Raw genomic sequence first — 23,230 nt, forward strand, 5'->3', positions numbered from 1 at the left:
TGTGTGTGTGCAGTGAGTGTGCATGACAGGGAGCAGCTGGAGGTGGCTGCTGGGGTCAAAGGTGCTGAGGTTCCCAAGCCCCTCCCCTGGAAGCTGCAGGTTGGCCCCGTAACCAGGGGGTTCAGACACCCGGGCAGCTTTTTCAAGAACTGTTCTCCGTGGGTGTTTCCTTTTCCATCTTCTACTCAGTGTCACACCACATTCCCAAACATCCGTGTTGTCCTCCACCATGCTCCTGGGAGCCTTCAGACTATCCCCAAACCTCAAGCAAAATGTCACATTTAGTATTATGTTTCAACTTCTAAAAAAGCTAGTGCAAAATTACTCCTTCAAGTTTGAATGGTATTTTTAAATATTTTGAAGGTGAGGAAAGCATGCTTTCCTAGCATGCAGATGGAGACATTGTTTTTCATGGAGCAGCACTAGAGAAGTATTTTAGAAGCAAATTTCTTCCAAGACACTGTAGACGACTCTTCGCTGCTTCTCCTGGTCTCCTCAGACATCAGGGTGGCTGCGATCAGCTGGGGAGCTTGGTAAAGTGCCCTGATTCAATGGGTCTGGACAGGACCTAAGAATCCGCATCCTGTCAAGCTCCAGGTGGTGGTCATGGACCCCAGGAGGAATGAGGGGCATGGTGAAGTTGAAGGCTGGAGGATGCTAGGCGCATTGTGAGTGTGCCCGGGTCGAGGGACCAGCCTAGAGTATGGGACCGCCAGGTCCTGCCCCAGAGCCCGGACACTTGCCAGCTTCTTCCCCGGCCTCCGATTCCTTCTCCCAGGGTGGAATTCATCGTTAGCTATGGACGTTTCTGCATGCACGAGAGTGGAGGTACAGTGTAGTGGGTTCCCAGGCACCCCATACCCAGGCTCGACATTCTGGGCAGTCAGATACGGCCACTCCTGCTTTGTACCCCAGCTTAGTTGTTATCGAGATGTTTAAAATTAATCCCCAACCTCTTGTTTTCCTCCTCTATATACCTCAGATGCACATGTCTTTTTTTAAATGGCCATTTTCTTACATGATCACGATGCGATGATCACACCTAGGGAAGTTGCTCGTAGTTCTTGGGGAAGGTGAGGATTCAGTTCAAAGTCACCTTCCACTGTGAGAAGGTTTCATGTACGGCAAACACATGAGGGCCTGGTCTCCAGCCATGTGCTTCATTGATGAGCATCATCTTCCAACTAGAACCTCGCGCCTGGCGCGTGGGACCCAGCAGGTGCCGCCCCGCAGGCTCTGGATGGAGCCCACTGTTGGGGTTTGGTCCCACATCGTGCTGACTGGTTGTTTGATCCTAGTGCCCTCTTACTTTGATATCCCAATCTCATGCCTGAGCAGCCAGAGGAGGAATCAACATCTCCATGACAGAGGAGCAGGAGGAAGCTAGCGAAACCAGACCCACACCCGTCACTCTTCTCTGGGTCCATTTACTTTATTTTAATTAAGAAGAGCTTTTGCATTTTCTATTTTTTCAATTCTGTTCTGTTTGAATAGGAATTTCACAATTTGGAGGACTATATTTTCTAACAGCACAAAGAACGCCCTGGAAAAATGCTTATTGGTGGTTTAATGGCCCCTGTGAGTGAGTGCTGAGTGGGGCTTTGGCACAGATAAAATTATAGACCAGATAACATGGAAACCGCACACCCGCCTGCACACAGCGGCTGGAAGGGCAGACCTGTTGGAATCTCCCAGTCACGTGGCAGCCCGGGACCCTCAGCTGCGGGAATTTCCACAGGGTGTTTGCATTATTTGCAGTATTCAGGCTAAATAAGGAAGCAGGCACTTAAGGTAGGAAAATGATTCTGTTTTAATGGCTGACAGCCTCATGTAACAGCCGCAGTAATCAGCACCGGCCCCCATCCAGATGGAGGGTCATGTTTTATTAAAATTGAGACTTGTTGTCACTCGGTCCCATTCTCTTCTTCCAAAAATAGCAGGCCCCATGGCGGTGGCTTATTATGATTAAAAAGATAAAAATAAGTGGAGGCTGAAATAGGTCCAGGATACCTGAGGTAACATGAGAACTTTTTAATGAAACTTAAGAAACTGTATTATTTTCCACTGCCTCACAAAGCATCTTTGAAAAAACTCAGGAAAGTGAAAAAGGATTTCAGTGATGTTGCAGCTCTGCATTTTCAGAATGACAGAGGTGGGATGTGCCCCTGGCAAAGGCACCCCGCCCGCAACCCTGCTTCACAGGTGCGGCTCCGGGCACCAGGAGGACCAGCCGAGGCCCTCGTGGACAGACAGCTCTGCTGTGCACAGGAGATCACTGGACATCACGTCTCCTCGTGAAGGAGGAAGTGTTTATGGTAGACTTTCTAAGAGGCTGTCTCTTCTCAGGAAGGTGAAAAGCCCGCATGAGAGGCAGCCTCTTTGGTCCCCGGTGCACGAGCCTCTCTCTACATTGGACCAGACGTACCTGTGCTCACAGTGGAACAAAAGCTCTTTCTTTTCTGCTTCCTACTTTCTGATCTCTAATTTGTGGCTTTAATCATGATATTTTTATGTACTTAGCTCATGTCTACTGTAATACCTTAAATAAGAACCAAATAAGTCTAAATGTGTATATCAAATGGAAAAATTGAAAGTTGTGTATTCAGCAATTCTTTGAAACCGTAAAAGAGTGGGTAAATATATCTGTCATACCGCTTTTAATGAAAGTGGCAGCAATGAAAATCTATATGTTCATTAGGATTTTGAATCACTATCAAATGGTTTCTTTATTCCAAGAATTATTAGGTATTGTAAAAGTTTAGCCCAGCAAACATAATTTGGATACTTCTTAGAAGTTAGTTATTTAAGAATAGGATTTGGCCTGAGATATTTCTGGTCCTTCTTGTGTTTACCTAAATTATTATCCTCTTAGGTTACAATGCTAACTTTAGCTAAAGGTGTATTTTCTGGGAAGGTTAGCACATACTTTTTATAGTTATCTTTTAGTTATAGGAATGGGAAAGAATGTCCTTCCTGTTTTGTTTTGCTCTTCAAAAAGTTATTTTGGCTTTCCCTTAAAAATAAAAATGTTTTGATGACTTATCATCTGCAAAGAATATGCATTTTTCTGTCTCTCTTGCTTTTGTGCTGTGTGTTTGTACTCAGTGTTTCACTTGATGATGAGCTTTGCTAGAAGAATCTGCAGGACTTTGTGGTAGGAAAGGGTAACAGGACCCCTGTAGTGGAGTCATTAATTCCTTTTCTGTTTCCCATGTTACTTTTGTTTAAGGAACAATGACAGCTGTAAAGAAATAGCACCTCTTCATGAAAGAGCAACATTGTAGCATGTTCTAGAATAGGAAATGAAAAAATGACTGTGCTAAGCTGTAGTAGATAGATATTGTTAGTTTTTAAAATTCACGATACAATTGGTTTCCTTAGTGGAACTAACATAACTATTGAAAAGGGGGAAGGTGCTTTAAAATGTGTTTTATATAATTAAGCTAATAGGTATGTGTATCAACAAACATTTTTTTTTAATGGACACAGAAGTATTTTTTGCAAAGTGTGGTCCTTATTCGTGTCAATTGAACTTTTAATGAGAGAGATAAACAGTGTGTCTGGGTTGCCAAACCAGACATCTTTTTCTTTAGGCCCAGATCCAGCTCCTAAGTGACTGGAGTTGACGTATGTCTGAATACCCATCAAGGGAACCCCAGTATCTATCTCTCCTGGTTCTTTGCCACCCAGCCCCGAGGCCAGCCTCCCACCCCCATCCGTGCCTGTGCCCTGCACTAGAGCCCAGCTGGCCTCCTCACTTGCACCAGTCCCCACCCACTCTCATCCCGCCAAAGAAAAGGGACAGAGCAGCCACACAGCCCCGGGCGTGTGGGTGACAGGCAGTTCCGTGTGTCAAATCGACTTTTTCCACTGTTTTGCCTGGTGGACAGTCATGGCTATGTTGATGATGAGTGGCACCAGAGTCTCCGTGGCAGAAAGGGAGAAATAGGCTAATGCTGCAGTAACCTGAAAAACCCTGAGCAGATGTGTGTTCTGATAATAAAGGCATACATGAGCATTGTGAGAAAGGTGTAAGTTAAACATATGGCAGCACGAAGAAGAAAAGCCACCGGGGTCGCAGCATGTGCCGTGCATGAGCATGTGGCTCTGCCCTCGGCTTTGAGCCCGTGTGACTTTCACTGGCTGCCCTGTGATGCTTTCTTCTGTTTCTAACAATCGCTGAACTGAAAGTTCACCAGAAAGTGCATCTTTCTTTCTTTCACAAAAGTGGGATGACTAGGGCGTCTAAGCATGTTTGATTGAGAGTGTTTTTAGCACATTATTCTGCTCTGTGGAGTGTAGGCCTGGAAACTCCTCGTTATCCCCCAAGCAAGCGTCATTGTGAGCTCAGGGTGTGGCCTGCAGCTGGGCCCCCTCCCTGTAAACAACCGTGGCACTCCTGCTGGCAGCGCCACACGCCCTGGAACTGCGGCATTGCGGGGCCAGGTGCCACTCCTGCCTCTGGCCCTCTCTGGTGGAGGGAGGACTGGCCTGCCTCCTGACCATGCTGTCTTCAAGATGAGATAAAAGATAATATCCAGCTGACAGAGCTATCAGGGCACTGTACATTTAATGTGTTTTATAATCCCTGGCACATAGCGGTCACTCATGGATGTTAGGTGACTTTGTAACAAGGTCAGGAGATTGGCGGCTTAGTATCCCAGATAGGAATTTGTTTCTCCATTTGCAGTGACAGAGGAATTCCCTAATTCATGGAGCACAAAGGGTCTTAGTGAAACCTCTTTTCACAGATAGGCCTCCAAGCCCCAGCTGAGTCCTGCAGGGCCTCAGGCTCCCTGTCCAGTGCTTCCTCTGTGGTACCTGGCATCCTGTCAATGTGTGTCCAGGGTGCTGAGACCTCACATCAGATTTTCTAAAGAAAGGCCTAAGAGCCTCCAGCAGCTGGTAGGTTGTTCACAAATCTCAGTGATGATATAAACAATACAGCAAAAAAGTTGGGAAAATTTCAGCCTGAAAAAAGGTGTAAAACCTCAGGAATTGTCAGCTTCAAGGTTGTTTCATTACCATTTGAAAAAGCCTTGCATGGCTCAGGGGCTCTCCTGGAAAATGGGATATCAGGTCATTTATTAAAACAAACAACACCTAGACATTTTCTTATGTAGTTCTGCCTCTTTTTTAAAATTACTTTTCTCCCAGGACTTATTTATATTTTAACTCTGATCACAGAACATCCTGGGTCTATGGGACATATGAATTTCAGGATCTTGGGTTTTCCTTCTCAAGTAATTCTTTCCTATCACAATTTAAAGAGATATTATTATCACTTTTTTCAGAGTCTCTATTATTCAAAGTCAAATGCAGAAGCACCTGCTCTCACTGCTTCACTCTGAGCGGGATGTGGGACGGCAACTGATCACGTCTTGGAGCTGGTGAGAAGGGACACGGCGCTCTGCTGTCCAGGCAGCATAAGCAAGCTGCCTCAAAGCGCGGACGGAGTGAGGGACCCCACCCCAGGAGAGGGGATGCTGAAGGCGTGCAAAGTGCACTCTGATGTCAGACTTAAGAACAGGATCAAAACGGGGGGCAGGAGCGCAGGTAGCGAGAGACGGGCTGACGCTGTCACAGGGACTGGAGCCTCCACGAAGCCTCCACAGACCTCTCCGCATCAGGGTGAGAATGGCCTCCTGTGCTGGGAGTTTTGAACGCAGGTTCTGTGACGGCCTGTCGCTGCTGGTTCTTCGAGGAGCTGTTTGTTTTAGAACAGAGGTGACAGCAAAGCCATGTTTGTCTTCTAGTGTGGTGGGAAACAGGCAGCAGCTCAGACTTCATGTGAGTCCATTGGTCACGTCCCCTCCACCCCCTCACCCCAGCCCTACCTTTCTAAAAAGATTTTTAAAGCACATAGAAGCTAGTGCAGGAGAAATGACTGAAAAAAATAGTTTTGAGCTCAAACAAAAGATCACTGTGTACGTTGCTGGTGGTGGGTGGGTGACCGTGGTGATGTGCTGCTCTGTTTTGAGAGAAGCGTTTCACAGAAAAGACAGGAACAATAAACATGACCCCTTAACCTTTCCTCACCTCAGAGACACCAGATTGTGAGCACTGAGTACCGTGCAGGCAAAAACAGTGAGGGCCCAAAGCAGAAGGGACAGAGTGATGAGTGGACATGAAATAGTGGTCTGGCCAGCCCAGATGCCAGATGCTGGCCAGGGCAGGGCTGGAATCCTCCTGTCCCTGTGTCTGTGGCCACCTCCAGGCTCCAGCCAGGGGTCCTAGCCAGCCGCCCCGTCCTTTTATGACTTTCCTAGTAAGTATTTTTTTTAAATTTACATCTAACCCTGTAGATTTGCCAGTGGGACCAGTGGGTAAGATCTGGAAGGATCAGAGGGTGCTTGGCATGTACAGGTGCTGGGTGCAGCTTGCCCAAGTGCAGCCCACGAGCCCACAGCCTGCCACTTCCACTTTCTGGGCCTCCGGGGTCTCTCTATCGACAAAATTGGTAATTACAGTATCTGCCTTTATTCTCTCATAAGATTGTTGTGAGGATCAAAATAATACATGTGCCGGTGCTTTCAAACACACGCACACCCTGCCTGCATATCCCAGGGTGAATAGGGATTTGGACTGCCACACACAAGTTTTAGGAAAAAAAGCAATAGTTTCCACCTTAGGAGCATTTTAGAGAAAAATCAAATATAAGGGAAAAAACCCTTCTTATTAAATGAAATTGTGGTGTGACAGCTCACCACATCCTGTTGCAGGGACATCTGACGTTGAGCAAAGCAAAGGTTCCTCTTTCAGGTCTCTGACAAGTTGTGAGGGTCACATGTTACCTGCAGTTCAAAATAATTCTACAAAGAAAAAAAAACCTTTGTGTCGGTGGAAAAGCTGAATAAGAAGATGGAAATTATCAGTAGAGAGAAGGCATTGTGGGAAACCGTAGGTGTCATCGACACAACCACATCAAAGAGAGAAAGCCACCCCCAAAATAACCAGCACAGAGCCCCCCGTGACAGCCGTGAACTGATATAGACTCGGAACCATGACCTCATGGAAGAGAAACGGTGGTGCTGGGGAAAGGAGTGGGGCGCAGGATCCCGCGCTGTCGCGCTTGGCCCTGCCGCCATGAACTGCGCGACCTTGGCCTGCCTGCCGGCGATGTGCTCTTTATCCATCTGTGAAATGGGAACAAACATGTCTTTTCCTAATGGCTGTGGCACAGGTCATGTGTGTGGGAGAGTACGGCTTTATGTTGTATCGTCTTCAGCCATGCTGCACGTCACCACTACACAGTTTTATTGTCACCCATCTTCCCTGTCAGCTGCTGCCTACCCCGCACAACCCCATGGGGTCCCTGGGGAAGATCCTAGAGGAGGTTTGAGCCTGTGTAATGGTTTTTGGGCGCCCAATGCAGTGATCCTAACTTGGCATCGTGAGGCTGGGACAACAGTGGGAACTGCCCACATGGCACTTGCAGCCCACAGGCTGTTTGGGGGTGGCAGGGATGGTTGATCATCTGACCACCTGGCGACAGTGATGGTCCATGAGCCCTCCTCACCGGGCAGCCCCTCTAGCCCTGCTGAGAACACGGTGACAGCCCCATTGGACACGGAGGAAGCAGGCTGGCTGTGAGGTGGCGCACTATGACCTGTGATGGGGGACCCTGGAAGGCTGGAGGACACACTGAGTCATTTCTCCCTCCCACCCACACCCTGGCTCTCCTCGGAGGCTCAGGTGTCCCAGTGGGCAGCGGGGGAAGCCCACTTCTGAGTTGGCTTCCGCTTTCGCCTTTTCAAGCAGCTGTTATTTTTCTTGTGGTCTGCATGACCCTGAGTAACTAGAAGGTTCTCAGCCGCTTTGCTTACTGCCTGACCCAACCCAATCACTGCAACCCTCACACCTGCTCACTTCCCAATATATTATAATGCACACCTCTGTCCTGTCCCCTCACCATTGTCCCTCAGATTTCCCTCCTGTCCCCTCATCATAACCCATCACACCTCCCTCCTGTCCCCTCATCATTGTCCCTCACATGTCCCTCCTGCCCCCTCATTGTTACTCTCAGGTTTCCTGTCATCTCGTCATTGCCACCCTCTCCTGCTGTTTTCTCCCCTTCTTGTCATCCTGCCTCTTTGAACCCGGTTTTTACTGTTTATACTAGAGCAGGTTCTTGTCTGGGCCTCAGTTGTCCTTGGAAAGTGGATGAGGAATCAAACCCTGACTGCTTCAGGGTGGTGCATCTGAGGGTCTGTCCCTTCTGTTCAGGTGAGATGTGGTTCTGCACTGACCTGCACTTCTGGCTCTGGCCGGCTGGCTCCTTCCTGCCGTGGCTTTCTCCTCCCTTCGCGTGTTGGTTTCAGGAGCACTGGGTACCCGCCACCCATCGGAAGGGATGTTGATCCCAGAGTGCAGAGCAGGCTATTCCTCTAGCCCACCCCTGCCCTGGAAACCTCATCCGAGGATCAGGCATTGGGGACCTGCCGCACCCCTGGGTGAGGGCTGGTGTAGGGTAGAACAAGGAGACACCTGTGACAGCAGCTTGTCATCTGCCAGTGCTACACAGATGCACAGTGCAGGGCTGCACGATGGCGGGTACTGTTACTGCCACGCGTGTCTGTCACCACGTCACCACGGGAACAGTCTCTCTGCAATCAAGCTCTGCGCCTTCGTCAAGTATGTTCAGACTCTATGTGGCACAGAGAAATCCTAAGTGTAGAGATGCCTTTTCCTTCTCAAGAAAATACCCTAAAGGAGACTCAAGATTTGTGATTTTTCTTTGTCAAGAGGTTCTTTGATGTGGCAAAGTATAAATTTTGACAGAAAGCCTAAACAGGTGCAATGGGAAAGGAGAGTTAAATCACCTCTAATTCTAGGGCCTCCCCGTCTTGTGCCGTGGGGACTGAGCACAGCAGCGGGTGAGGGTCTCGAGTGGCTGCGCTTCCGTGGCAGGGTCGGCTGGAAAGATAGCCCCAGGGCTCTGGGTGGGACATGTGCCTTGCGCTGCACGCAGGGGTCTTTCCTTACTTCCACGGTGCCTGCTGCTGAGTGTGGCTCAGGCTGGGCAGTGGCTCGGGAGTCATGGAAAGTGCAAGTCGCTACGGAGCTGCCCTGTGCACTCCAGGGACTAGTCGCGTCCTGAATGCAGTCGGGGACCAGCTGTGAGCACTTGCACCTTGTTGTCTCCTCATTAGTGGCTGTGAAGAGTCACAGGGAGGCAGGAGCCTGAGCTGCTCCTGGTGTTTTCCTCCCTAAGGCCAGAGCCCTCTGCAGAGAGGGCGGTTTTGTCGCCTCTGGTCACTTATCAAATCCCTGTGCCCACAACAAGCCTGAGAGTCACCGCCTGCCGCTGGAGGAAGGCTGGCCTGGAAGCCCACTGTGTCATCTCTGTGTCTATTCCATGAGCTCAGCTCCCAGAAGAGCAGCGCCAGGACTACACTGGCGACCTCTTCCTTGCAGGGGGCGGGGAGGGCACCTCACAGGGGTCGGTAGCCAGGCCATGCCCTGGGGCCAGCAGGTTGGGGCGTTTGCATGTAGCTGGCATTCCGAGTTCTGCCATCAGTTCCATGACACAGGTCCTGGCTTCCCCAACTGCGTTTTATTATTGTTATTCTTAAAAATAGTCGTGGGGGTGTTGAAAGGGAGTTTAGGGAAGGGAGTGGGGGTGACGAGGCGCTGGCCCCCCTGTCCCTCCAGGAAGCCACCCTCCAGGCCACGCCTGCCGGGCTGTGTGAGGTTTATCAGGCACCGGGTGCTCCAGCCCTCAGCGAAGGGAAACTTGGGTGATTCCATGACGTAAACACATGTACCCCACCTCCAAATTCTGCTAGGAAAATGGGACGAGGTGACATCTCCCCTATCTTGGTGCCAATCACGGGCGGGCGGGGATAGGGGCTGTTGTGCAGGTCACTTTCCTCTGCCAGCCCTGCTCACTTCCTTCCTCCCTGTCTGCCAAAAATCACACGCTGACAGAGGACATGCTGGCTGTGGGGCCTCCGAGCCCAACTATCTACAGGGAGAGGAACAATGAAGGAAGAGCCCCGACTGAGGGTGGGCGCAGGTGCCCATGGTGTGCCCCCGTGGCCCTGAAACAGAGCCACTGGGGGGACACACTCGCCGTGTCTCCTAAGCACTGTGGCCGCACCTGGCGCCTGTCTTCAGCTGGGCACTGTTGTAGCATCAGACCTGTTGGTCCCATGCTCACAGGCTGGAGTGGCTGGGCCCTGGGCAAGCTCAGTGCCGCTGGCTCAGGACACTCACGGACCGTGGGGCCAGGAAGGAAACGCGGGCTCCTTTGGGAGACACCTTGTCACAGGCTGAACATAACTGATTAGAAGCGTGGCTGATGGCATTTCTTTGTTATTTACGTATAGTCTTGACGTACAGTCCTTGTTTCCCTAATCCTTCATCTATTTTTGTTTTCTTGCAGTAAATGAAATAATACGGAATGACCTCTCCAGCACAAACACCCATGCGTAGTTTGCCACGTTGGAGCCCACTCAGAAGCTGTGTGGTGTCAGTTCAGCGGGGACAGTTGAGCTTCAGCATGCAAAGACTTTTGACAAAATAAACTGAACACACCTGGTACCACTCCACACTTCCAACTTACTGAATGCTAGGATCTGAAGATTACCTTCTATGTACTAAGAAGTCACTCTCTAACAGGAAGGAAGGAAGGAAAGAAGACAAACCACTGTATCTCTTGAAGGAAAAGTCATCTCAAGAAAACAGAAGTGAGGCGGGGATAGGGGGAATGCAGGAGACAGACCTCACAGGTGCCTCCCACGGCATGGCCGTCCCGCTCCAAGTCTGACCCTTTGGGCGCCCCTGGATTTCAATACTGGAAGTGCCTTATTTAACCATCATGTCAGGGCATCGTAGACCTGAGCATTGAATTTGCTTCCATGAGAGCGTTTGTGGAGCAAAGTCTATAAAAGCATTTCATTTTGAGGCTTTTTGTGTAAATTAAGAGAATACTGGCAAGCTATGGGTTGTGAGAGAAACCCAGCGTGAGTTTCCTACTTCTTTCAACTTTTCCTGGGCTATAATATCCAATGTTGTTGCCTTACCCAGTGCATTTTAGAAATCTACCAATCTGTCATCTCCGTTCTTTCATAATATACTTCTCTCCTCTGCATTACTAAAACCATAGGATTGTTAATAGTAGCATGCTAGGATTTTTGTTTTTAATCTTGGCTTCGAACATAGCACAAGTAAGTTGAATAGCACAAAATAGGTTACTGGACAAGAAAACAATCTATCTGTTACAGGATAGGTCTTGCGTTTGCATGTATGTACATATACAGGCATATATTTATGTATAAATAATAAATAACTGAGATGGTGATGATCAGTCTTTGCCCGGCAAGGGCTTCCACATTAGCAATAAACAGTGTCCATTTTGGAAAATGCACCTAAAACTCCACACCTGGATCTCCAGCTACTTCCATGGGGTCTGTCCCCCTCTGACAGATGGCATCTCACACTTAGATGAGCACTTTAGAAAGCCAGGAGCAGTGCATTAGAAATGCCCGCAGGCGACCAGACAGCAAAATTAGAAAGTAATTGTAAATAACGTTACAAAAGGAGTGTAATATATTTGTTCAGTTATAAGATTATTATTTCACAGAAGCCTTATAGCTCTCTGCTTCATCTAAGAAAACAATTACCAAAAACAATGTTTTAATATGCAGCGCTGTGTAGTATGTTTTCAGATTAGTTACTGTTGACAGATAGAGTAGGTTTTCCTACTGCATTTTGTACAATTAACTGCTTATTACACATTATTACTAGCAGTGACCTATTGTTTCATATAACCAAAAAGCATGGTTTAATTCAAACATGTTTACCCTAATAATTGTGCCTTAGGAGTTAATGCCCCCTTATGGAACACGCCCGAACTGCACCCATGGGTGGAGGTTGTACGTTACTAAGTCAGTGAGCATGATGTCAGGATGGAGGAAGAGCTCTCCCACAGAAAGAACTACCTTTCAAATACTCTTCTGTAGGATTGTGTCTGCCTTTTTTTTTTTTTTAACTCGCAGAAAGAAACAAAAATCTGAAAGCCATATTTGAACATTTGCCCCCGACTGTGCAGAGCTGAAGACACGTGGCTTCATGCACACGCACTCCGTCCACCCCGCAGGCTGGCTCTCCCGCCTACAGCCCCGTTATTTATCCTGCATTTAGCGTCGTACGAGTTGCATGCAACATTTCTTGGTAGACTGTCATATGAAAAGGAAATGTTTGATATTTCTGTCAGCTGTCTTTGTAGTTAGAAAATAGATCCAATAAAGCTGTATTTTTTTGCTGGACAATTTTAGTCTGAGAGTGATTCATTACATGTATGGAAAATTCTTTGTTCTTAAACTTTTTCTTGTATGCACTTGGGATTGTCTGTAAGAAGTGCAGTGAGTTGGGGAGGCTGTGCTGCTCAAGTGGTCATGTGAGCATGAGAGGCAGCATCTTGTCGGTGGAGCTCTCCTTTCCACGTGTGAAGAGAACCTGCCACAGAAATAAGAGGGTCTACGGTCTAGTTCTCAGGCGCTTTGAGCGAGGCCCTTCAGAAATGTTCTTCCAGGCTAGGTGGAAAAGGAAACTTTGCTTATGCCAAATATTTTTGCTGAGAAATATTTTGGGTGAGGCTTTGGCCACACACATACAGGCAATTTGACAATCATTTCAGCAAGAGGATGTTTGTGCTTAAGCCACGTGACCTCTGCCGTCTTTCCTGCTTGCTGCTTCAAGCGACTCTTCTCTACCCAAAACTCCTACTTCAAGCTTGGGTGGGAAAATATCATCCTGTCATGCATTAATTACCTGAAACCTGGAACCTCTATAGTTGTTATCATTCTTAATCGTCTCTCAGGAACAGTATTTTGCTTTTAGGACTTTATAAAATGCAAGAACTCCTGTTTGTTTTGCTGAGAGGTTTCCAGATTGAATTAAAGTACTAGAGAAGTCACCATCACCTGGAGCAATAGTAAGCATCTGTCCCACCAGGCTTCCACGCTTGATGGTAGCTGAAGTAAGCTCAGTGACATCAGAGGCCCTACATGAGGGGGTGGAGGGTGTGTGCAGAGTCTGGGAGAAGACAGGCAGAATTAACATACTCTGAATCTCTATCAATGAGGAGGAAGTGCCCCCAAAGCCCTAGGTTTGATCTAGCTTGTGCCCCAGTGGGTACCTGATGACGTGGAATGTTACACTCAGAGGACGTCCCCTCACCGTCCTCTGCTGAGGGCAGGTGGAGCTGGGTGCTGGCAGCTGTGGCCTGTGTCACGCGAGGATGGGCCAGAAGCTCTTAGTTTCAAAGTGAGCTTTTTAAGCCCCCTTCTTCCCTAACCCCAACAATGGAATTTTATATTCCAAAAATACAAATATGAATTTGTAAAATGAGGTATGGTTTTTGCGAAAGAGTTTGGGCTCCTGAGAATAACCCTATTTATAGTTTTTGTGCCTTTTAGGTTGATTTCAAGTAGTAAGGAAAATGCGCCCTCAGGCTTATTCCTAGCAGGAGGTATTGCTTGTCAGGGGAAAGCCATCACCGCAGTTATATGTGCTGGCCAGAACCAGGACTGCAGTTTTCTGGAAAGCAGAGAAGTCAGCTCAGCCAGCATGGCTAAGCCCTGCCCTGAGCGCAGCGGCCCTGTCCTGAGCGCAGCGGCCCTGTCCTAACGTCCACTGCCTCTCATTGCACACTGTCCTCAGTAACTGAAATCACATGGGGACCTTGGGGACAGGTCCATGAGACAAAGCAGGGGCAGCTGCGGACAGGCCAAGACCACATTTGCTTCGCTCCTGAGCCTAAGACTGTGGAATGAAAAAAAAATGTAATGAGCATCGAATTTCTCCTCATAACCAAGTGTAGCCTCAGCAAAAGTCCAAATGTTCGAGGACCCACTCTGTCGTAAGGTGTCTCATGACTGGAACAGTCGGGTCCCTGGCTGAGTGGGTGCAGCCTGCGAGCCCCCAACGCTTCACCCACAAATGCAGCTCCCCACCTGGGGCCATAATAAACAGCTGCTCCTGCTAATTCTGTGACATTCCCTGCACCATGTCCTTGCCGGCGAAGCGAGGTGTCTCTCTCAACATTGATACAACTTTTAACATTCACCCTGTGCTGAAATAGACACGCTGCAATCGAGTTGGTGCGCTCGGAGGGGCACTGTGGGAAGCAGGCGCGTCTGGGCAAGGCTGAGACAAGAGGCCTCTCTTCAAGGGAGGTCCCTGATCGGGTTTCTGTTTTTAAAAAATTAAACTGAAATTCACTTAAGATGAAATTAGCCATTTTAAAGCATACAATTCAGTGGTATTTTGTACCTTCACAAGATTGTATTAACCACCACCTCTATCTGTTCCAAAACATTTTTATCACCCCAAAAGAAAACCCCAGACCCAGTAAGTGGCTTCTCCCTGTCCTCTCTTCCCTGTCCCTGGGAACCACCAATTAACTCTCTGCCTATGGATTTGCCTGTTCTGGACATTTCATTTAAATGGAATCATACAACGTGTGGTCCTTTGTGACCGGCTTCTTAGTGTATCGATTCGCCCATGCTGTAGCATGAATCAGTACTTTGTTTCTTTTTATGGCCAAATAACGCTGCCTTGTGCGGATGTCCCACACTTTGTCCATTCGTCTGTCGACGGACATCTGGGTTGTCTCACCTTCTGGCTTCTGTGAATGCTGGCACCGTGAACTGCAGGTCGTTGTTCGGGTCCCTGTTTTCAGTTCTCTGGGGTAGCTACTTGGGAGTCGAATTCCTGGGTAATATGGTAATTGTGTGTTTTCTTGAGGACCTGTTTCCCCTGCTTAGCGTGTAGATCGCCCTTCCCTAAGACAGACACCGGTCCACTAACCTAACTTGGAATCACACAGGTGAGGCAGGTCTAATTTACAATTCTTTATGCCAGAAAAATCAAGTTAGGCATAAGATGGCTGAAAGTTCACTTACAGCAGAGCAGCAGCAGCCCCCGCCCGACTGTGACTGCTGCAGCAGAGCCCCAGCGGCCCTGGGTTTCTGCCAGGAGACCGGGTCCTGGGATTTGTAAGAGTCTGAGTCACTGGGACGGCGCCACAGAGCCCCAGGTGAACATTCTCACTTCACACACAAATGAAAACGTGGAGAAAGAGGCTCAGCGAGGATCACTCATGCTGCGAGCAGCAGCAGATGGGTGACAATGCTGCTGCAGTGACAGCTGCTGTACCGCTCATGCTGCGGTCTCCCGGCTGCCACTAGAATGCAGCATCCTGACCTTTCCAGAGTAAGGCTGCAAAGCCACCCGGAGCTTTCTCAACTGAAGTGGCCACTTCCTCTTGACTGCGCTCTCTTCTTCAGCAGGTTTTCACACCTGTGAGACTCTGCCCCTTCTACCCACCAGGACAGGGCCAGCAACTTCCTAGGGCCACCAGGAGGGCGCACTGAGCTGATCAGGAGCTTAATTATCAGAGAACTTTACTCCAGCGGCCACTCCTCTTTTTTCCAAAAACCAGGAGGAAAAGTGCTAATGAGAATCTCTCCTGGGAGTGGTTCAAGTCCCATATGGAAGGGAAGGAGCTGAGTGACTTGAGCCAGCGTTGTCTGTCTCGGGGCCGGGCCACTTCCCTAATGACCGCAGGGCCGTTCTGGGCCTGACCCGAGGCTGGGGGGATGGTGTGGGGGCTCGGCCCGGCTGCCCCCTGCCCTCACCCTGTGCTCCCCCTGTTGTCCACAGACCCCCCCTGCAGCGCTTTCTGCAGGGACTTGTGCGTGTTGTTTACGGAGTCTCCGGAGTGGCACGTACACCACACTCACGCTGCCAGTTCACAGGGTGGGGGGCAGGCCCTGCCTGGAGGCAAAGCAGGGACCCCAGACTGCACCAAGAGTCGTTCCTGCAGTGTGAGACCCTGTTGCCGTTTGTCCCTTGGCTGGAAGGACCAGAAGAACCCAGGCCTGTTGGCTCTGGGCAGCCATCAGCCCACCCTGCTGTGGGGGGGTATCCACGTTTTCCTGTGCCAGCTTACAAGGCCAACGCTCCCTCCCAGCTCCCAGGGCTCCTTCTGGGACGCCCAGGCTTGGTCCCCTCCCACCCCACTCCATGCTTCGGGGCCACCCCCAATGCCCTGGGGCAGAGAGTTGACCTTTAGAGAAACATCCCCTTCCCCAAGCCTCAGTTTCCCCATTGAAAAAAAAAGCAAGTATGATTCATTGTACAGTTGGGGTCAGTGGGCTCCACCTGTATTTACTGAGGCCTCCTCTCCTGGGTGTGTTCTGGATACCCCTCAGCAGACGGTCCCTCCTCTCAAGGAGAATGTCCGTGAACCCCAAACCTAGTCAATACCCACACTCTGCGGTCTGGTGAAGGTGGTGAGTGCAAGTGATGTAGGGAGGCAGCTGGGCCTGGAGGAGGGGACAGATGAGCCAGCGCTTGCAAGGACAGGAGCTCCACAGACAGGGACAGACAGTACCAAGACCTCAGGCTCCAGGGCCCCTGGGCTGTGGGGGAGGGGAGAGGCCCCAGCAAACAGACTTCCCTCCTTCCCTCTTCCTGGACTGACCGAGGGCGTCCTGTATCCCCTACACACTCCTCTCTCCAACCCCTTTCCTCCCTCTGAGCAAGAAAGAGGAGAGCTTCCTGTCCCACAGCCCACTCGGATCACAGGAGGCGCCTGTGGGTCGGCAGGGAGCCCCAGTGGCAGCCCCGAGCGTCTGCTGGGGCCGGGTTTCCGTCAGTCCTGCACCAGGCTGGGGCTGCCGCCCACTGCTCCTCCTGCCCTGCACGTGGCCGAGGCTCCTGACTCGCTCAGTCCCCTCCGCCCTGCCGCGCCCACAGGCTGGCCCCAGTGTCTCCTGCACGTCTAACTCCACATGGCCTTCGTATGCCCAGGGACTCCACTGATGGGACCTCAGCGTCCACATCTATACGGTGAGGACACTGATTCACACTTCAACTCAGGGTTCTTCTGCCGTCTCTGTGACTCCCCAGTGGCACTTACTGTCTAGCGTCAAGGAAGAGCACTGGGGACAGAACCTGGCAAAGTTCAAGGCAGCGTGGAAGCCAATGTACAATACAGACACAATGTCACGTTCCAGCACCTCCAGGTTCCAGCACCCACGGGCCTCTGCCCATTCTCAGATCTGTCCACAGGGCTCACAGTAGACTCACAGCAACCCGAAAACCATGGCATGTTCTCTGAAGTGTGTGCTGTCTGCGCAGGAGGCTGCACCACACGCTCTGCCTCGTTCCAGCAGCAGGCGTCTACGCTGAGCAGATAAATGATCCGGTTTTTTTGTTTGTTTTTTTTCCCCTGAGCAGAGAACAATTGGGAATGGTTAGTATTTTCTTAATGTCGAGTGTAAAAGAGGATTGAATTAAAATACTCTGTAATTGATAAAACACTGTCTTCAGTGTCCTGACTCGAACTGACGCTCTCTGTAGCTCCTGTTGTGCCGTAATTTTAGCCTGTGAACAGCACGTTCCCAGACAGAGGGAACTCGAGTCCTTTTCGGGAAACTGCCTCTCCCTGTCCCATGTCCATGCAGGTCTTGCTCGTGCTGGAGCCCCCTTTCCCTCACAGCCTCCCCTCTCTCCTCCTTTCCCTCTCTGCTCTTTTCCTTTTCCTCTCCCTTGAAAATTCGAGCTGGCAACAGGTGCAGGCAGGTGATTCAGGTTCAGAAGCCGCTCGGGTGCAGAGTGGAAACGCCACCCAGCTTCCCTTGCCTCATGGGGCGCAGCCAAGCCAGGGCTGCATTTCAACACCACGTCGTGAAGAGTGGGAGCCACCACGGTCACGTCATTTTGGTTTACTGTCTGTGTCTGGTTTTACTATCAGAGCAATGCTGGCCTCATAGAGTGGCCAGAAAGTGTCCCCTTCTCTGTAGGGTCCTGGAGGAGGTCGTGCAGGACTGGTGTGGTAGGACTCATCAGCCAATTCATCTGCACGGAAGTTTTCTCTGTGGGGAGACTTCTAACTACACATTCAGTTATTTTAATAGATATCGAGTTTTTCAGGTCATTGTTTTTTGATAGTTTATGTACTTGAAGGAATTTGTCCACTTCGTCTAAGTTGTAGAATTTATTGGCATAAGGTTGTTCATAATATTCCTTAATTATCCTCTAATAGGCGTAGAGTCCAGGGTGATGTCGCCTCTAATCCATGACTGTGGCCACCTGGTCTTCTCTGTCCCCCTGACCACTCTGGCTAGAGGTTCGACAATTTTGTTGATCTTTTCAAAGAACCAACTTCTGATTTTGTTGACAAACTCTGATCTTTATTATTTCCCTTCTTCCCTTTACTTTTTCATTTCCTTTTCATTATCTAGTTTTTTACGATGGAAGCTGAGGTGATCAATTTGGAACTTTTCTTCTTTTATCATGCAGGCATGGAGTACTATACACTTTCCTTCAAGTGCGGCTTTAGCTGTCTCCCACAAATTTCGATATGTTATGTTTTCATTTCATTACATCAAATCCTTTCTGATTTCCAGTTGACTTCTTCCTTGACCCATTGAGAAGTGTGTGTGTTTTCAAATATTTGGAGATTTTCCAGATTTCTAACTTAATTCCATTGTTGCTTAGAAAACGTATTTTAAAGGATTTTAGTTTTTATATTTATTAAGACTTGTTTTAAGGTTAGATAGAATGTAGGCTATTGAGGTAATGTTCCTGGACACTTAATAAAAACGTGTATTCTGTGCGGTTGGGTGAAGTGTTCTAAAATGTTCAGTTAGGGCAGGTTCAATAGTGCTGTGCAAGCCTTCTTGCTCCTGACTGATTTCTGTCTATTTGTTACATCAGTCATTAACACAGAGGTGTTTCAGCCTCTGACTGTCACTGTAGGTTTATTTCTCCTTGCAGTTCCATCAGCTTTTGCTTCATGCATTCTGAAGCTCTTTGTTTAGGTGTGTTTAGATTATTTAGGATTATTATGAACTCCAAATTAATTGACCCCTTTATTATTACAAAGTTATCCTCTTTGTTCCTGGTAGTACTCTTTGCTCTAAAATCTACGTGGTCTGATATTAATCAATCTCTTGATCAGTGTTATCATGGCATACATTCATTCATTTTTTAACTTTTAACCCTTTTATATCTTTATATATAAAGTGGGTTTCTTGTAGACACATAATCTGGTCCTACTTTATACAATCTCATCATCTCTGCCTGTGGAATGAAGTGTTTCAGGCTATTGTGTTTAATATAATTACTGATATGTTTGAATTTAAATCTGCCACCTTGTTATTTGTTTCTGTGACCCATCTATTCTTCTTTCCCCCTTTTCTTTCTTCTTTTGGATTAAATTGAGTATTTTTTATGACACCATTTTTTTCTACTTTGTTAGCTTATTAGCTATGGCTCTCGGTGGTTGCTGTAGGGTTTATAGACAATGTCCTCAGCTCTTCCGCAGCCTGCCTGCACCTGGGTGCTTTGGCTCCTCCGCCCCGGCTTCCTGCTGTTGTCACATCTTACTTCCATGTGCATTACAAATCCCACAATACTTGTTACTACTTTGCTTTAGAGAGTCAAATTCTCTTCTGCAGAGATTGAAATAATAAAAACTTATAGATATTTCATATTTATCTATGTGGCTTCCCTTCCCAATGCTTGTCATTATTTTGTGCAGATCGAGATTTCCATCTGGTGCACTTTTCCTGAAGGACTCCTGTAACATTTCTTGTAGTGCAGATATTTCAGCCTTTATATATGTGAAAAAGCCTTTATTTTCTCTGTTTTTAAATTCTTATTTTAAAATAATTATAGATTCACAAGAAGTTTTAAAAAATAAAAATGGACGGGGAGGTGCCTTGAATCTTTGCCATCTTTCCCCCCAAAACAGGAAATCGGCATCGCTACAATTTAAAGTGCTTATTCGGATTTCACTAGTTTCACATGCACATATTTGTGTGCATGTGTGTGTGTGTGTGTGTGTGTGGCTCTATGCAATTTCTTCTCACATGTAAATTCATGTAACCACCACCAAAATCGTGATACAGAACTATCCCATTACAAGGTTTCCTCAGGCCACCCCTTTACAGCCACCCCTTTACAGCCACCTCTTTATAGCCACCCCCACGGCTCACTCCCCATCCTGAGCCCTTTGCAGCCACTACCGTGTTCTCCGTATCTGCAGTCTGTTACGTCTCATGAATGTAGTCACACAGACTGCAGTCCTCAAGGCTGACGTTTTTCCGCTCAGCATAGTTCTGAGATCTACCCAAGTTGCTGCCTGGGTCAGTGGTTTCTTTTTACTGAGAGCGTGTCCATGGTATGGCTGTGCCAGTTTGTTTAACTGTACACCACGGAGGGACGTTTAAGTTTCTGGCTATGAAGGATAAAGCTGCTGTGAGCATCGCTGCACAGGGTTTTGTGAGCATAAGTTTTCATTTCTCTAGAATAAAGGCCCACAAATGCACCTGCGGGGTCATATGCCAAGTGCATGTTTAATGTTTTGAAAACTATCCAGCAATTTTCCGGAGTTGCTGCACCATTTCACATTCCCACCAGCAATACATGAGTGATTATTTTTTATTTTAGCCAGTGTGATAGGTGTGTGGTAATATTTTATTGTGGTTTAAATTTCTATGTCCCTGACTCCTCATGGCGTTCAACATCCTTTTATGTGTTTACGTGCCCTCCGTGTATCCAGACACTTCTGTGTGTCCAGTGAAGGCCTCTTCACATTCTTCCACCATTTTCTAATGAATTGTTTTTATTGCCAGGTTTCAAGAGTTCTTTATGTGTTCTAGACACAAGTCCTTAGACATGTGGTTTGCAAATATTTTCTTCCAGTCTGAGCTTGTCTTTTCAGCCTCGTAATAGGACCTAGAGAAGAGAAACAGTTTAATGTCAGTGAATTCCAATTTTTGACTTTTCCTTTCATGGGTCATGCTTTTGATGTCAAACCTAAGAACTTTTCACCTAGTCATAGGTCCTGAAAAGTTTCTCTTGTGTTTCATTCTAAAAATTGTATGGTTTGTATTCTATATTTAAGTTTATGATCCATTTTGAGTTACATTTTTATAAGGCGGAAAACTTAGGTCGTTTTATTTTTTTTGCTGGCATGTCCAGTTGCTCTAGCACTATTTACTGAAAAGGCACATTTGTGTTTTTGGACTTAGTGATGTGGGTCCTTTTCTGGATTCTCTTTTCTGTCCCTCGATCAATGTGTCTGTCCTTCCACTAATACCACCCTGTCGACTTTACCACACTGTACAAATCTTGAGATATAGTCACATGATTCCTCCCACTTTATTCTTCTTTTTAAAAATTGCCTTAACTATTCTAGGTCCTGTGTCTTTCCATGTAAATTTTAGAATATGCTTGTCTGTGTCTACAAAAAACCTTGCTGGGATTTTGATAGGAATGTACTAAAGCTATAGATAGATTTGGGGAGAGTTGATGTGTTTATTATGTTGAGTCCCCCAATCCACAAACACGGTATGTCTCTCCACTTGTTTAGGTCTTTTTTATTTCTTTTATCTGAATTTTTAGTTTTCAGAATACAGATATTACACAAGTTTTTTTAGGTTTATACCTAAGTATTTAATTTTCTTTGAATCAATTGTAAATGGTATTGTATTTTAAATCTAGATTTCCATGTGTGCATTGTTGGTATATAAAGTGTTACTGTTTTTTGTGTATCAGCCTTTATCCTGAGACCTTGCTGAATTCACTTATTAGTTCAAGGGGTTTTGTTGTAGATTCCTTGGGAATTTCTAGGTAAATGATCTTGTCATCTGCAAATTGGGACATTTTTCTTTCTTTCTCTCCAAACCGTATGTCTTTTATTTCTTGTTCTTGCTTTATTGCACTGGTGAGAAGTTCCATTACCACGTTGAATAAGAGTGGGGAGAGTGGACTTCCTTGCCTTACTCCTAATCTTAGGGGGAAGGATTCAGTCTTTCACCACTAAGTGTGATGTTAGTGCAGGATTGTGTAGATGTTCTTTATTGAGTCGAGAAAGTTCCCCTCTATTCCTCCTTCACTGGGACTTCTTAATCATGTACAGGTGTTGGATTTAGCCAAATGCTTTTTTCCATGCATTGAGATGATTATATGATTTTTTTCTTTAGCCTGTTGATATGGTGAATTACATTTACTTTCATTTTTGAAAGGTATTTTTTCTGGCCGTGAATTCTCAATGTACATGTTCTTCTGCGGGTGCTACACAGACACTGCTCTGCTGTCTCTGGTTCGCGTCGTCTGTCCCCGGTAGGAAGCCTGCTGGCCGCGTGACCTTTGTTCTTCCAAATGTAATGTGTCCTTTTCTCTGGCTGGTTTAAGATTTTTCTCTTTATCACTGGTTTTAAGCAATTTGATTATGTAATTTGGTGTAACTTTCTTCCTGTCTCTAGTGTTTGGGGTTTGTTGAGATGTGTGATATTTGGGTTCACAGTTGTCATCAAATGTGGAACAATTTCGGCCATTATCTGTTTAAATGTTTCTGCCTCCGCTTTCGTCAGCTCTAAGTGCACATGTGTCAGGCTGCTTGAAGTTGGCCCACAGCTTGCTAACACTTTGTTTATTCAGACTTTTTTTCATTTGTTATTTTTACAAATTTTCTATTGCTTTGTCTTCAAGTTGACTGATTTGTTTTCTTCTATAATGTCTCATCTGCTGTCAATCCTACCCTTACATTTTCAACTCCAACACTGTAGTTCTCAACTCTAGAAGTTTGACTTGGGTATTTTTTATACCCTCTGTGCTCAAGCTTTCCTCTGACTTCCCAAACATGTGGGAGATAATTATAACTGTTTTAATATCGTTGTTTTCTAATTCTATCATTTATTTCATTTTTAGTGATCTTAATTGGTCAAGTTTTCTTTTCATTATGGGCTGTATCCTCCTGCTTCCTTGAATGCTTGCTAATTTTTGATCAGATGTCAGACACAGTGAATTTTACCTCATTGCATGCTGGACATGTTTTGAATTCTTACAAATATGCTTGAGCTTTGTTCTAAGCCACTTGGAAAGAGCTTGATCCTTTTGGGTCATTCTTGCTTCTGAGCTTTGTTAGGCGGGACCCAAACAGTATTTAGTCTTGGACTGTTTTATCCCAGTATTAAAACAAAACCCTTGGAGGACACCGCCTGACGCCCTGTGAATTTACCCTCTGGAAGTAGGACTAGGAGCTAGTCCTGGCCCGGTGTGAGGTCTGTGTGTTGCTGTCCTTCAGGTGCTTCTGTCCCGCCCTGAGCTTCCTCACATACCTGTGTTGACAGCCTCAGCTGAAGACGGAGGCGCCCTCTGCAGATCTCCAGGGTTCTCCCCTCAGCATCTCTCTCCTTTCTGG

At 47.2% G+C, this 23,230-nt stretch overlaps 1 protein-coding gene across 2 annotated transcripts in view; it reads left to right on the forward strand.

Moving 5' to 3' along the window:
• Positions 1 to 12,275, forward strand: part of NFATC1 (nuclear factor of activated T cells 1) — a 118,601-nt gene extending 106,326 nt beyond the window's left edge. For both annotated transcript variants that reach the window (XM_063077554.1, XM_063077555.1), the window contains exon 10: positions 10,388 to 12,275. In XM_063077554.1, the coding sequence (XP_062933624.1) occupies positions 10,388 to 10,437 (50 nt within the window). In that variant the 3' untranslated portion in view covers positions 10,438 to 12,275. The remainder of the gene's footprint in view (positions 1 to 10,387) is intronic.
• Positions 12,276 to 23,230: the final 10,955 nt, after the last annotated feature.

This window comes from Cynocephalus volans, chromosome 13 (assembly GCF_027409185.1).
Source record: "Cynocephalus volans isolate mCynVol1 chromosome 13, mCynVol1.pri, whole genome shotgun sequence".
NCBI lineage: Eukaryota > Metazoa > Chordata > Mammalia > Dermoptera > Cynocephalidae > Cynocephalus > Cynocephalus volans.